The sequence below is a fragment of the Drosophila busckii genome, chromosome 3R (assembly GCF_011750605.1).
Source record: "Drosophila busckii strain San Diego stock center, stock number 13000-0081.31 chromosome 3R, ASM1175060v1, whole genome shotgun sequence".
In the NCBI taxonomy this organism is placed as follows: domain Eukaryota; kingdom Metazoa; phylum Arthropoda; class Insecta; order Diptera; family Drosophilidae; genus Drosophila; species Drosophila busckii.
This window is the reverse complement of record NC_046607.1, coordinates 2,514,006-2,529,430: the sequence shown is the minus strand read 5'-3', so window position 1 is coordinate 2,529,430 and position 15,425 is coordinate 2,514,006. Positions and strand designations below refer to the sequence as shown.

The 15,425-nt window shown below is 39.9% G+C and overlaps 3 protein-coding genes across 4 annotated transcripts; all 3 read left to right on the top strand.

Moving 5' to 3' along the window:
- The first annotated feature begins 34 nt into the window (after nt 1-34).
- Nucleotides 35-1,261, top strand: LOC108603233 (leukocyte receptor cluster member 1 homolog). The gene is made up of 3 exons (XM_017991852.1): nt 35-218; nt 283-382; nt 443-1,261. The coding sequence occupies exons 1-3, from the start codon at nt 112-114 to the stop codon at nt 1,241-1,243; spliced, it is 1,008 nt and encodes a 335-aa protein (XP_017847341.1). The 5' UTR covers nt 35-111; the 3' UTR covers nt 1,244-1,261.
- A 195-nt stretch (nt 1,262-1,456) lies between these two features.
- On the top strand, nt 1,457-5,518 carry LOC108604464 (protein slender lobes). Of its 2 annotated transcripts, none has more exons than XM_017993947.2 (5): nt 1,457-1,565; nt 1,744-1,833; nt 1,900-4,646; nt 4,708-4,911; nt 4,975-5,518. In XM_017993947.2, exons 1-5 carry the CDS (start codon nt 1,535-1,537, stop codon nt 5,401-5,403), a joined length of 3,501 nt encoding a protein of 1,166 aa, XP_017849436.1. In that variant the 5' UTR covers nt 1,457-1,534; the 3' UTR covers nt 5,404-5,518. The 2 variants fall into 2 exon arrangements, with proteins under 2 accessions (XP_017849436.1, XP_017849435.1); XM_017993946.2 differs by having other exon boundaries at nt 1,897-4,646.
- A 1,079-nt stretch (nt 5,519-6,597) lies between these two features.
- On the top strand, nt 6,598-14,580 carry LOC108602179. The gene is made up of 4 exons (XM_017990219.1): nt 6,598-6,909; nt 12,272-14,004; nt 14,069-14,168; nt 14,230-14,580. Exons 1-4 carry the CDS (start codon nt 6,850-6,852, stop codon nt 14,506-14,508), a joined length of 2,172 nt encoding a protein of 723 aa, XP_017845708.1. The 5' UTR covers nt 6,598-6,849; the 3' UTR covers nt 14,509-14,580.
- Nucleotides 14,581-15,425: the final 845 nt, after the last annotated feature.

The following is a 15,425-nucleotide window of genomic DNA, read 5'->3' as shown; positions in this document are numbered from 1 at the left end:
GAGTGCGAGCAAGCAACAATTATTTAAAATTAGTTAATCAGCCGTCACTTTGATTTGGTTATAGCAAAAGTATGTTTGTAAAAAAATTATATTTTATTGTTGACTGTGGCTATGCGGCGCCTTACAACACTACTGTGTGGCCATTCACACAACAACGCGTTTTGTTTACAATTTGCAGTCAACGTTTTTACAGCAATGAATATCTTACCAAAAAAACGGTATGCCGAAATTCGTTATATTGATAAAAATAAAATTACCTCTTTAATTTAATTTAATTTTTAGCTGGCATGTGCGCACCAAAGAGAACATTGCACGTGTGCGTCGTGACCAAGCTGCAGCACAAGAGGAGGAAAAAAAACGGCAGGACAAGTTAGAGTTTGCTGTAGGTAAACAATGTTAACAAATAAATTCATGTATTATAAGCAGTAATCTTGCTCAACAGGAGAGCGAAGCACGCATTAATTTTTTGCGACTGCAATCGGGCTTACCGGAAAAAATTACATCTTACGCTCCAGAGACTACGTCTGGTAGCAACCAAAAAACATCGGATGCGGATTCAGCACAAAGCTCTGTGAACAAGTCATTCGATCTGTTTGCAGACTATAAAAGTCACATAAAAACAACAAACAAGGATCTCGAGAAAGAAAAGAAGGAGGAGCAGGAGAAATATGAAAAGCAAATCGGTTATTTGACATATTTAGGTCAGGATACCAACGAGGCACTTAAGGTGCGCAGTTGGTATGAAGTAGCACCAAAACGACCTGAAGTCGGTGATCGTAATACTACTGAAGCCAATTTGAAGCAAAAATTGGCACAGGATCCACTTACTTTGATCAACGCATTAATCCCACACGGAAAACAACCCGCCCAAAACACAGTCAAGCGTAAACGAGAGCCTTCGCCTCTGCCTACACCGGAACCTGGGCACTTGTCAAAAATAAAAAAACATAAAAGGGATAAGAAACTAAAGAAGCATAAGAAACATAAGCACAAATCAAACAAGGAGGACAGGAAAGCAAAAGAGTTGGCTGAAAGTTCCGCCAAAAGGGACAAGCTCAAAAGATTGCGCACGGAACGTTTGCAGCGTGAAGCGGCAGAGCAGCGTCGTCAGGAGCTATTATTTGGACCAAAGAAACAGACTTTGCCAGCCACGGGCAGCGCGGCCACTGCACCAACACCACGAATTGTGCAAAAGTATAATAGTCAGTTTAACCCAGATCTTGCTAAGCAAAATATGTTGTGAAGGAATAAATAAATTATTGTTCTGTGTATTATCGGTTTTTGTTTCATTTCAAGCTTATACCTTTACCAGTTATCTCAGTTGGCGCCACATTTAAAGTCAGTGTTGCCTAACGTCACTAAATTATTGCTCACTCACACAGGCACATGTTAGTATAACGGCGCTTCATTTGGTTATTTCACTTCTAAGTATAGCGTCGTCTGCCTTTTGTGCCTGAAAATTTATATGAAAAATTAATAATTCTATTCAATTGCTTCTAATTGTAAAAAGTATAAAGTGTAATATAATAATCAAATGGATGCTGATAACATTGATGCACCGCGTGGTAAGTTGTAAATTGCACTTATGTATGTATAAATGAAAACACTCTGGACTCTAAACATGGCCGGCGAAGCCACCGTTTGAATTCAAATAGTGACGCTTGCCCTAAACTTGTTTTTTTTTTGTTCGCTGGTATTTATGCGATATTAGCATTTATTTTAAAATAAATAACTTATTTTTAGCAACTCGTGCACGCACTCGCCGCTTATCTGCGCTGGAAACGGATAGCAATCGCCCATTGACGCCGCAACTAGATGTGGCTCCGGATCGTGGTAAATAATCAATAATTTGATGGTGAAATACGATTTTATTGAAGTAAAAATTATTTTATGTAGTAGCATCGCCGCGCTTGACGCGCAGAACACGCTTAAACTCTGCTACCATAGACGTAAAGACACCAACACGTGCAACACGGTCCGCGACTGTAGAGCCTGGCACCCCCACACTAAGCGTGTCAGCCAAAAAACGTGTCACACGCACACCCGCCAAATCGGCGCCGAAACAGCTTCCCTTGCAAGAGGAGGAAGCAGAACAGCCAGCAGAGACCGAAGAAAAAAAAAATGTTCAGGTTGTGGCACAACCAGAGCCTGTGTCCAAGATGGAAGCAGTCAAGGAGCAAGATGAAGTCGAGCAGGATAGATCGCCATTTACTAGCCCCAGTTTGCTTCAACGCAATGTTACACCCACAGACGACATGCGTATAACGCGCTCCATGTCAAAGACACCACCGGTTGTTGGGCGTTCATCCAACAACACGCCACCATCCGCAAGACGTCCGTTGCATAACTCGCCAACTCCCATTAAAAAATCGATAAACAGTGGCTCACAGTCGCAGTTGCAACTAGAGAAAACTGCTGTTACACCAGAAAAACAAATGTCCGCTGAAGCTGAAGATACTCAAATTACAGCAGAATCAACTTTAGCTGAGCAAGAGGCAACACAAGCTACAGCTGGCAAACCTAACAAAGAAAATGATTTGCAGAAAAACAATACGATTACCTCTCAAAAATTAAAAGTTAAAGTTAAAGATATTTCGCAGCAGCTTAAAGAATCACCAAAAAAACTGGAAACATCGTCTTCTAATATTGACATGGAAGCCGAGCAGCCCGCTCTTGCCAAAGTTCACACGATTTCCGAGCCCGAAACCGAAACTGAAGCTAAATGTGAGCCTATGCCAACTAATGATGTAAATACATCGCAAGCCGAAGAGGAGATGCTGGGAACTTTAGAATTTGATGCGTCTTCGGTAGAAAATGCTGTTGTTACTGAGAGTATAATATTGCCCACCTTGACGCCTGGCATCAAGTCTCGTGTGATAGATACCCAGCTGGAGGACATATACACGGTTCGCTTTGACAATGATGAAGTTGACGATATTGCCACAAAACAAAAATATCCCAAAACTCCCGGGCGCATATATGGCGTTAATAAAGGTGATGTGGAGTCACCGCTGAAGCTGGTGCTATTGGAGGGACGCAAGAGCTCAACACCTTTGGCTAAAGCAGAAACAAGTTCTTGCAAAGCGCCACTGCAACTTGATGCAATACAACCACTGTCCACTTTGGCAAACAAAGAAACTGATGTTGTGAGGCCAATAAAGAAGAAGCTTGAGCAAAGGCTAATCAGTAGTGATGAAGATGAAGAGGAAGATGAGCATGTGGATAAATCTATGCTAGAGTTTGTTGATAATGAGGTAGAGGTTGTTGATAATTACCAGTCTGGAGAATCCATGGACAGTTCAGAGCGTCGAGAATTGGAGGATAATGAAGTACCTTGCGATGGCGAATCTGTGGGCAGCCAGGATACACCCGATGAGCATGGCGACGAGAGCGACGATGAGAACTTGTCTTTTATTGTATCTGATGAGGAGGTCTCGGATGATAATAATGAATCTGCATGCTTTTCAGCAGATTCACTGGTTGAAACGGACACCAAGGGCAAAAAGAAACGTCGTCGTCTAATAGTGCATGATACAAGTGATGAAGAGCAAGAAGAACATCCAACAACTGCAAAAGAAGAAGATAATAAAACAATTAACAAAAGTACACATGAGAGTAGCCCAAAGAAAACTGCAGAAAAGCATGATATAGAAAATGTTAAAGGCACCTTGAATCAATCCGCTTGTGAAAGTGAAAATGAGAATGAACTAAACAAGTCAGACTTGAACAAAACAGTTGCTATTTCCAGTGAGAGCGATGAATCCTTTGAATCGGCAGCAGTGGATACCGAAGAGGTTCTATCTAGTGCTGATGAGTATGACAAAAAGAAGAGGAGCAAATCTGTATATGAAATATTTGACTCGTTTGAAGAAGCTAATGAGGAGAATAAAACCGAAGCGGAAACCGAAACGACTGTAGCCACAACTGAAAATCAAGACATCACAATGAGTGGGTTGGACACTGAGCAAGCTAAACACATTCCATTAGCTGAGAAATCAATTCAAGCGATTGAGCCAAACGCTGATGAGTCTGAGCTGCAAAAAATGCCAACAAGTAAATCTTCAGTATTCCATGGCAAGCAACAACGTGAAGATGAGCAAGCGATGTTGGCTGATTTGTCGCATATGCAGCAAATGTTTAATCCTTTGCAAAAAACACGACGTCAAACATTATTTGGCCAAGGATTGGCTATGGCAGAGCCAAAGTTAAAGCGGCGAAGTGAGCAGCTAAGCAACGATTTTAAGCCATCGCAATCTTTTAATGAAATGATAGAAGAGCGCAAACAACAATTGCCTAAGCGTCAGCGTATGTCTAAGAGTTTCTGCGTCGCTGCTGTTGAAGACCTGGTAGAAGAAGAAGGAGAAGTGTCTGCTAAGAAGGCAAGAAAATCTCCAACTTCACCACAAACTGATGTTGGTCGAAATGAAGTAGGTAAGCACACTGACGCTGTTCTACAAGTAGAGTCGGAGACTGGGGATTTCAACCAGAAAACAGAGTCTATAGTCACAACAGCTGCCGCAGAGGAAATAGAAACTATCAAGCTGCAACAGGCCGCGGAAAAAACAAAAAATCGCGATTACTACATGGAATATTGCGATACTATTCTACAAGCAGCAAACCAAGCAAAGCTGGAGCAAAAGAAGCAGGTTGGTGGAAAAATATAATACGGTTAGCATATATTTACTGTAATTTTTTTTTTATCTATAGCGTGCAGCCGCAGGAAAAAAAACAAAGACGCAATTGCGTGTTGTAGCAACGCCCGCTAGTCCTGTGCCAGTGGCCATAGTTGCACCCAACCAAGAGTCTGACAAGCAGCCCAAGCTTAAGAAAGATCTAAAACGTTTGCAGGCAACCAAACAGGCTGTTAAGCATGCAATGCAGCTGCTAGTGCCCGACTTAACAAAACGTGAAGTGAGTTTTAGCACATTGAAAGTTTCTTTGCCGGAAATATTCATTACCGTTCTTCATTTTCAGCCTCAGTCGATCGCGCGTAAAATATCGCCACAACCACCAGAGGTTATTAAGCAAAACAGCAAGGTCAAGCGACAGGTGAAAAAACATCAAAAAACTAAGATAGCGGCTACATCGCCAATAAAGAGTTCAGATGAGGAGAATAAACGCACAGTTCAACGTGTTAAAACTAGTGCGGGCTATGCACTGGTCACCAAGATTGCCCCCAAAAAGAAGAAAAATATTGAAACGTTTAAAACTAAATCCGGTATTGTGCAGGTCGAACCTTGCACGCCAAAACAGAAATACTTTAAAGAGGTTCCCTCAACACCTAAGAATCGTTGGGGTTTTCAGGAGTATCCTGGCAGTCCAGTAACTCGACATGATACTAATTCCGCGACAGAGTCAGCACTGCAATTCAAAAGGCAGATATTTGGTAGAAAATATAAATAGATATGTATTCCTAAGCATCACACAGAAAGACAGTCTTGAGAACGATGATTGTCTCTATTTTTTACACATACAATTCAAAAGTTTTTTTTTGTTAAATGTTTTTCATCAGATGTAATCAATTGAATTTTTTGTTTGTAATTTGAATAACGATTTGATTTTTGTTCCAAGTTACTTCCATATATTATACACATTTATATACTTGTTAATACTACCTTCTATAAATTACTGTTTACATCGCGATTGTTGCAGTTAAAAATATAATAAACAAATGTATGCATAAAAATTCTCAACCAAATTTAATAAATTTGAAATCTTCCTACTGTAAATATTAGTGGAACTAACCTGCTAACAACAGGCGTATAACAGTTCGGTTAGCAATTGCAGAAGTGTAACATTCTTCAAGAATGCTGCTGGAAATTATACCATTTAAATTATTGAGCATAACTATTTTAAGCTTGGTGGCAACTTCTGATGTTTATTGAACGCATCTATATGTAACAGTAGATCAAGTGTCCTTTAAGCTAATCAAAATACATACAAGTACAAATAAAGCCGATTTGCTATTCACAACGCAAAGAACAAAAATAGAATGGGTGTTTTTTGCGGGTACAATATTTAAATTTTGTGCATTAAAACCTCTACAACTCTATTATTTTCCCCTTTTTATGAAATATAAAAAATTGTGGAATTTTCTTTGACAACATTACAAAAATAAAAAATCGGAGCAACCCTTCAATGTCAATCTGATTTTGTACATTTCCTCGGACTAAATACACAGAAAAGCAAATCTCCATAAGTTCTGTTCACCTATCATACATAAAGTAGTATTATTTGTTATACTGTCCACTGACTTGCCTCTCTCGCTCACACCTATAATGCCGCACTACTCTTTCAACTTCATTGCAGATAACACTCGCGTAATTATAAGACTACTGGATGATATGTGCAACAATTGAGACGAACATTTGATTCGAACTTATACTTATATGTATCACTTATATTTTACATGATTATCTTATATGAATATCTTATATTTTAAGTAATATTTTGGATGTTGAACGTGTCGGACGTGTGTTTTGTGTCTCTCGCGTAAATATTTTGAATAATAATTATTATTATTATTAATTTTGAATATGAAATGTGTACGATTTGTGGATACAAAAATGGCAAATACATGATTGAATAGCATATAGATATATGATTATGAAATTGTTTATAAAGTGCTTCTGTGAATAAAAAATGTGCAAATAGGCAAAAAGGAATTTAAGAACGAACTATATTTTGTGCTGTCTCAGACGAGTAACGGTTTTTGTACTTGCACGATTACTCGCTGGAATTAAAAGTGAGTGAAGAGGGATTAAGAAAGGAGATAGGAAGGGATAAGCGATAACGAAACTAGAGAAGATCTGTAGCTGCAACTGTAAACGCGAATAAAAGGGCCAAAAAATGTTCGAATTGGAGGATTATTCGAGTAGCATACACGAGGGTTTCTTCACCAAATATGCGGTACGTACACATCCATATACATATATATAAATAATTAACTCCCGCACATTCTAACAAGCATACATATGTATGTACATATGTGCGAACACCTCTATGTGTTTGTTTAACAAAACTGAGTAACAAAAGAAAATGGACAAAAACAGAAAGCAGCAACACAAATAAAATTGTTTAGCAAATTTGACTTTGCCGGCCGGTCACACGCACACATGCTCAATGAGCACACATTGACAGCAGTGGGGCTTTTTTGTCTTCGTATTTCAAATTGTAACGTTCGTTTGGGCGGCGAACTCGCCGTAGTCGACAAAGCAGCGCCGCTCTCCAAGTATTACATTTCCCTACTATTCCCCCTCCACGAGCTCCAACAGCAGTTTATTACTCACTCTCCGTCTTTGCTTTTGCTCTCTCGCTCTCTTGTTCAATGTTTTTGCTTTGTATTCATCGCATAATTCGCTTAGTCGTGCCGTTTTTAACGTATAATTTTTAAAATTGAATTCGCCTTCGCCACAGCGAATAGTTTTTTTCTGATCGTTACGCTTTGAATTTTGATCTAAAGCTGCGCGCACTCATTGAGCCCGCTGATTAATGTGGGGGCCAAAGCGGCGACACGACCGGAACAAAGCAGTCGCCGCCGATAATATGATTCTTGAAAATTGTAAAAACATTTGTATGTTATGTTATGTACCACTTCCTGAATGTAGCGTTGATTAACTTTGCCCGTCCCACGTCCTAATAGGTTGATATTTATGTATTACATATTTAGTGAATATGAAATAAGAGAACAATATCTTCTATTTTGTAAATTTTGCGAAAAATGTATACGCAGTTATTGAAGCTAGATTATGTATATAAACGTACATACATACATATGTTAAAAATATATCTTTCTGCTCATTTGCTGTGATCTGCTGCTTCGTTGATTTGTCTGTTAATGTATCTTCGGGTTTATTTTTTGCTCGCAACTTTTTGAAGGCCAAACGTTCAACTCGCCATTACTGGCGGCTACTTTTGTTTTAAGTATGCATAAATGTATGTATGAATTTATGTACAAATCTATGTACATTAGTCCTGACCTCCTACAAAGTTTTTTGAAATTGAAAGGCTTCTAAACATTTGTCTTGCATGTGCGCCTGGTAAACGCAACATGTAAACAATTTCGCAAGCACACACACACACACAGATGCAGATGAGTGTGTGTGTAAAACAACCACAAGTTTATTTGTATGTGAATCGGGGGGAGCAAGGCAAACACAATGAAACGCTTTTATCTTGCAGATTTTTTTTTCAAACGCCACAAGTTACGAAGGGGAAGAGTGCGAGCGAGAGAGAAAGAGCAAAGTCAAATGTTGCGGGCGCTCAACAGCCAGAACCACACTTCAAAAGCTTTGCGTTAGCGCGCTCTCGTTCTCTCATTTAAACTCTCACTCACTCTCGAATTGAAATGAAAACGACTTCAAAGTTCAACGCGCCATCGCCCGGCGACTTTGACTTTGAGTGAGTCTGAATTCACCCACAAGGCACAGAAGCCCACCCCCCCCAAAATATGTGTGTGGCAACATGTCGTTGTTCGTTTGCTGCCCGAATATGAGCGCCCAGCTGTATGCCGCATAGATTTTCTCACGGCCCCAACACACACACAAGGAAAACTGTTAACTTTGCCAGCAACCATAGACTGTGTGAAGAAAATGTAGGCCAAACAATTAAAAAATGTATAGATGGTTTTTATAAAAATTCTTCAATTCCATACAACTAATGTACATATATGTATGTGTGTGCTTTCTGTGCCACGGATTTAGTGGTGTGTGTGTGTCAGGATAGGATTGTCCCAGTCAGAGTTTTAGCTGCTTCAACTGCATCGTAAAGTAATTTACAAATGGGCGCTCATAACTAACTATACGCAAGCATTAGGCCTAAGTATGATTTTTACCTGAATCCTCGGATTCGGATTTGTGTGTCATGTCGTAGTCTCGCAAGCCATTAACATTTTAAGGTGAAAGCGGTCATCAGAAAGAAATGTAACTGCCTGAGGTGTGCTAACAACAACAGACACAAAAGACCTACGGCAGATGCTGCCTGCCACAAAAGTAAGGCGCAAGGCAAATGCAACACAAAAAGGAAAACAGAGGAATAACCAAAGAGCAAGAAATTAAAACTGAATGCATGCACCCCGGGATCAAGAAACTGCTGCTGCTACGGATGGCCAAGGGTGTTACGACGTTGTTGCGAGTCCTTAACATGTTGCTGCTGCATGTTGCTCACTGCTTCGTTGCACAACTTAAAAAGGTCATCAGGCGGCAGTGGCAGCAACAGCAACAGCAGCTGCTTTCCATAAGCCAAAAAAGCAAACTAAATACTAAAATACTTTTTCTTCTTGCTCTCCTAAAAGTCTCTCTTCGTCAAGCTTTCGTCTGCTTGCTGACAATTTTGCACGCCTATTCAATGTATTTTTTATTTTGGCACATTTTTTGCTTAAACATTTTTATTTCATATGTTAACAGGAGACTGAGTTGCAAATGCAGGTGTTAAAATTGTATGTTATTTTTCTTGGATTCCGCCACCCAAGCACCAAGTAAAACCAATTAGAAGCAGGAAGTTTGCTTTCCGTTTCGAAATGCAGCTCAAACAACCACTTTGAGCATACATATATTCATTACTCTGCAAGTGTATGTGTGTGTGTGTGTGTGTATGCGTAACTACAATTACAGCAACAACCCTCCTCGAGTTGGAAATTGCAGCTGCCTGATCTCTGGCGGCCTAGTCCTCGACGTCTGCCTTCCAAAAGGTTATCAATGCGCGCACACACATGCAGAAGAAAAATGTATATGCCTAATGAATAGATCTTTGGAGTGTATAGAATATCTTGACAGAAGTAGAGCAAAGAATTAAAAAAAACCCTTTATCAATTTCATCACAAGTCTGAGCAAAACCAATTTGCTTCTCATTCAAATGAATATTATTGAGAGTGGGTTAGTTATTGTACAGGAAATGCAAACTACATATCTAAGCATGTGTACATAAGCATGTACCGATAAGCATCGGTGTTTAATAATTTTTCAAAATTATACAAAAAATTCAACTCCGCTGGGATGCTTTAAGTACTTGAAATGAAATCAATTTGTATGAATGAATTAACCGTAGCCTTTTAAAAAGCTACACACATTCAGTTCATAATCAGTAGTTTTCCGTTGTCCTCAATTTAGTTGAATTTCATAAATACGTGTTTGAATGTATCTGCATATCTACTAGATACACGTGCGTGTCCTTTTGTTGACCTATGCTACGCTACCATTACGCTTCATTAAAAGATAAAAGCCAAATCCAACTCAGATATCAACAAAAGTATGGACATGGCAGCTGCTGCTGCTTAACATTAAAGCATAACAATCAACATCAGTGAGCATGCAACACCTGCTGCAACTCACATCTTGATTTTGAGGGTAAACAAAAAAAGGCGCTTAAAGGGGCAAGAATGATTAATTAAAATTGTCTATCCAAAAATCCCAAAAATTATATTCTTACATATGTATTTGAAATTTGAATAATTACGCTCCCAGACATGGTTAACTCCCACGTATTTTTTTTTACCATCTCACAACTGATAAAGAGCAAACGCCAAGCAAAGGAGAGTTTCCCTGCTTAAATTTATGGTATCCTGCTAAATTATGCAACTTATCACATCCCGTTTATATGGCGGGATGTGCCAACAGTTATGTGTATGCCATCGTCTATCGATTTTTTGCGGCCGGCCCAGACAGTCAGGGGGAGTGTGGCGTGGGTCAACGATTTGGAATGTGTCCAAGGACATGCTAACAGTCACTCACAGGCTGTAGAGTAACAGGCGCGAACAGCACAACCGCCTTTTTTTCGTTTATCATCTTGTTGCTCCTAATACCCAAAGCAATCGCACCAACATGAGGGGCCCATGTTTTTATACGTCTACTACTAAACAACACACGTCTACTACCCTTTTTTCGTAGCAGAATTAAAGTTTCCGCAATAACGACGACACAGCACAACAGCAGCCGAGCAGCTGAACAAAAAAAAAGAGTATTCAAAACGAGCGCTCATATTTACTGCTGCTCTGTTGCTGTTACAATTCGCCGAACTGTGTTTTGTTGCCAACTGTACTGAGGGCAACTCTGTTCCAGCGCAAAGAGCAGAGTAGTAGAGTTTTGCTGTGGCTTCTCTTCGCTCAAATTTAACATGAAACGACGACGTCGACGTCTCTGCTATGCATACGAACAAAAACACACACACACACAGACACAGCAATACTTTGTTGGTCTCGTATTGCTTCCCTGTTCGTCGCTGTTTGCTGTTGCTTGCTGTTTAATTCCTTTTTTTACATTTGTTCGTACATATACATACATACATACACAGCGATATTTATTTATTTTCCCCCTTTTTATTGCTGCGTGTTCTTTGTCATATGTTGCTGCAACATTTGTGGCTTAGCAACACATTCATGGTGGTTGGTTTTATTAGCAACACAGTCCATTACTTTATATATCTATGCAGCACAATATGCAGATGCACTTAAATTTATTTATACGTTTCTTTTGTATACAAATATTTATTTTATTTATGTTATGTGTAATTTTAGAAAATAATTAATATCTGAATATTTATGTCCAGCAGCTCAGCTTCAACTTGTGATTGCAACAAACTTTCAATTTTTCTGATATCCGGTTTACAATGTCCTTCTCAATATCACACAATTTTATCCCTGTCTCTCTTAAGTCCAATATATACATACTACATACATACATACATAGCATGTATGTGTATTTGTTTATGCTTAATGCATTCCTTTGCGTTGTAAGTTAATTCAGTTTATGTTACCATCCACACGGCGCCTTGTCTCATGAGCTACAGACATAATGATATACACACATACTTGTATAGTTGTATCTGTGTTTGCTATTCGTTGCCTGCCTTGGGGATCATAAACTGGTTTTGTTTTCACTCCTGCTTCTTTGCACAACATCGTATCAGTTCTTATAATTTGTTGTTGCACGTAGGAAAGCAAAAGTGTATACATTAATGTATGTATTAATTTATTAATTAATTTATGTCTATGTATCTGTAAGGCATATAATTAGAATTTCTAATTAGGTTGCGCTGCGGTGAAGCAAAGAAAAAATGATAGTAGACAAATTAATTCAAATTAATTCATTAAGATGTGCAATAGTAGAAATTTAATTTAAAATTCAAAAGTAACGAGCCTTTGAATATTCTTTCGTAGTTGCCAACACTTGCGTTTAAAACGATAAAATATCGATATTTGCTTAGACTGTTGGCGCCATTTACACTGCAAATAAATCAAATCAACGATTTAATAATATACCTTACTTTACCGTTACAGGATGCTGCAGGTCCTTCGTTGGACTTTTATGTGTCCGACTCGATGCAGGACATGCTAAACGTAGACATACGCGCCGAGATTGCAAATGTCGTAGGCAGCTCCAGTGATTTGACCTCATCCCTCGACCATGCACTCGAAGCTATTTCAGCAATAAATAACAACAATTCGGCACCATCAGCCCACAATGCGAACGCAAATCTCTTGGCGAGCAGTGCGTTGCATGCATCACCCACAGCTAAATGGATGGGTTCTTGCGCCAACTTTTGGTCCACAACAGATTACTTTGCTGATGTCGGCGCCTGTGTGAATCCCAACTCCGTCATGCCGCTAATCAACTCAAATTCTGGCGGCAGCTCACTGCTGGGCGCTGGCTCTCCACGTAAGGCACGTGTCAATGGCACGTCAACGACCCAAAGCAGAGCGGGCTCTGCTGCTGTACAGCCGCCTGCCTCGCCATGTGATCAGCACAAGTCGCATTTAACCTTTTCGCCGGCCCAGATGAAGGTTAGCGCTGGTTCATTACGCCGGGAAAAAGTAAGTGCGCATATACCAAAGCAGATTTCAACGCTGCCCATTATCACATCAGCTGGAGTCGGCGGCATCTCAGCACCAGCAACTATGGCTAGCAATGCGGCACTGCAGCAGCGACGTAATTCATCGGCTGTAGATGCTGTACGCAAGGATCTTGGCACAGAGCTGCGCAAGGCTCAATCTGCAACAGAGGAGAACAAAAGTGCGGCAAAAGCAAGTGGGCTGCTGACTGGCGGCTGTGCTACCAACACCATTAAACTGGGACCGGGCATTGGCGGACTGACCTTTGCCAATAGCGCAACATACAACAAGCTAAAGCAGCAAGCAAATACCAAGTCATCCAATGGCTCTCCGCTCACATCCAATGGCAATATTGTACTTAAGCGTGACCGTGAGGCAAGTCCACTGCAAAACATGACCACACTCCATTCTAGTGGTGTGGCAAGGCGGCAGAGCTGCAGCACACCCAAAAGCATTGCCTCGGCAGCCAACTCGCCACATCATCAGATTCAGATCCATCAGAGCAGTGGCTCTCCTTGCGCCTCCCCTGCTTTATCGCGTCCCGCATTATCCGCTTCTCCGCTCAATAATAGCTTGAATATCAGTAATAACAACAACTTAATTGGCAATGTAGGAGGTATCAAGACGTTGCATCCAAAGTCAAAACTACCATCTGGAGCTAATCTTTTCCCCAAGCCCGCCTTCTCGTATTCGTGCCTCATTGCCTTGGCACTGAAAAATTCACGCGCTGGTTCGCTGCCTGTCTCTGAGATCTATAGCTTCCTCTGCCAGCACTTCCCATACTTTGAGAATGCGCCCAGTGGCTGGAAAAACAGCGTGCGACACAATCTATCGCTGAACAAGTGCTTCGAAAAGATAGAACGACCAGCCACGAATGGCAATCAGCGCAAGGGTTGCCGCTGGGCCATGAATCCGGAACGCATCTGCAAGATGGATGAGGAGGTGCAGAAGTGGTCACGAAAAGATCCGGCGGCTATACGTGGCGCCATGGTTTATCCGGAGCATTTGGATGCTCTAGAGCGTGGTGAAATGAAACATGGCTCTGCGGATTCCGATGTAGAGCTTGATTCTCAATCCGAAATTGAGGAGTCCTCCGATTTGGAAGAACATGACTTTGATGATACGCTTATTGATGCAATGCTGGTTGAGGAGGAGGAGAACGATGATATTGATGAAGTCGAGTAAGTCAATATTGGTCGACTCGAGTAGAACGATAATTTATAAGCATTATTTCATGAACTTTAGTTGGGCCCAAAGCGATGATGAGGAGTACGTATCAACCAATCAACTGGCCGCAGGACATCAGCTATTGCATGCGCAGAAGAGCGATGACTTTGACATTGAGGTGAGTTGTTGTAAGCTTGTTAATATTTACATGACTTGTATTAATTGTGTAATCTGTGCAGGTTAACGACCTCTATGACGCCATTGACATCGAGGACGATAAGGAGGCGGTACGCCGCAGCATTATAAACGGCCAATGCGAGAATATAATTGAGCTAAATCCAGCTGATTTGAATGCCAACGATGGCTATCGGTCGCCGAAGCGGGCGCGGCTTGATATCAACTACGCTATTGGTCCCGCCGGCGAGCTAGAGCAACAGTATGGACAGAAGGTTAAGGTGCAACAGGTTCCGCCCACATACAATCGTCGCAAAATGCCGCTGGTCAATCGCATCATCTAAGCTCTTACATGTACATACATGAAACATACATTCACACACATTTATAAGTGCACAAATGAAATGCATTTACTATACAAATACTTGGTATTCAAGTAGGGCTTAGTTTAGAAACTATGTAATTTTTAGGATTCGATTTCTTTGTATGTGCACTGTGCAGTTCAACGATTTGCGATTTGTTATTACATATCAAATTCTATCAATTTAAGTCATAATGGCTTTTGTAGTTTTCGCTCTTCATTAATCGTCTTGCAATACAACTTTTCCATTTCTATGTACATTCTATAAAGTGGCTCATAAAATAAATGTTTATGTTTTCATATACGATTTATACCCTCAAACCACTTTCTGATGCTTGGGTATATAACTCAAGAAATTAATTATTAAGTCAGTCGATATTCTATATATGCAACATTGACGAAACATTTCTTGTTAATTGTTAATTTTCATGTCTATCAAATTAATGACTTTGATCTCGAATCATAATACATATATATATATATATATATATATATATATATATAAATTCTATATACTATAATACTGTTGACAACCTTTCGGCTACAATAGTAATAAGACCATAAACAGCATGTAGATGCTACATTTTGTAGCTTTTAAGCCCAGACACAAACCCATTTTTGACAACGAAATATATATTTCCACATTTGTTATGGTGTACATACATAAATATGTCCTTATCCATCATTATCATCATAAGTAATGATATTTGTAGATATAATTCCAGAAATCATTTTTTAAGCATTTATATTTAGGTAATATTGAAAAAAAAAACACCCAAAACTTGCCGGTCCAGTATTTGAGTATAACAGGGGTTATTCATTAAATGTTTGCTAAAAATTAAATACGATCATAAACTAGGTGTGAACATATATAATATTCAATATGTGTTTTAAAGTACA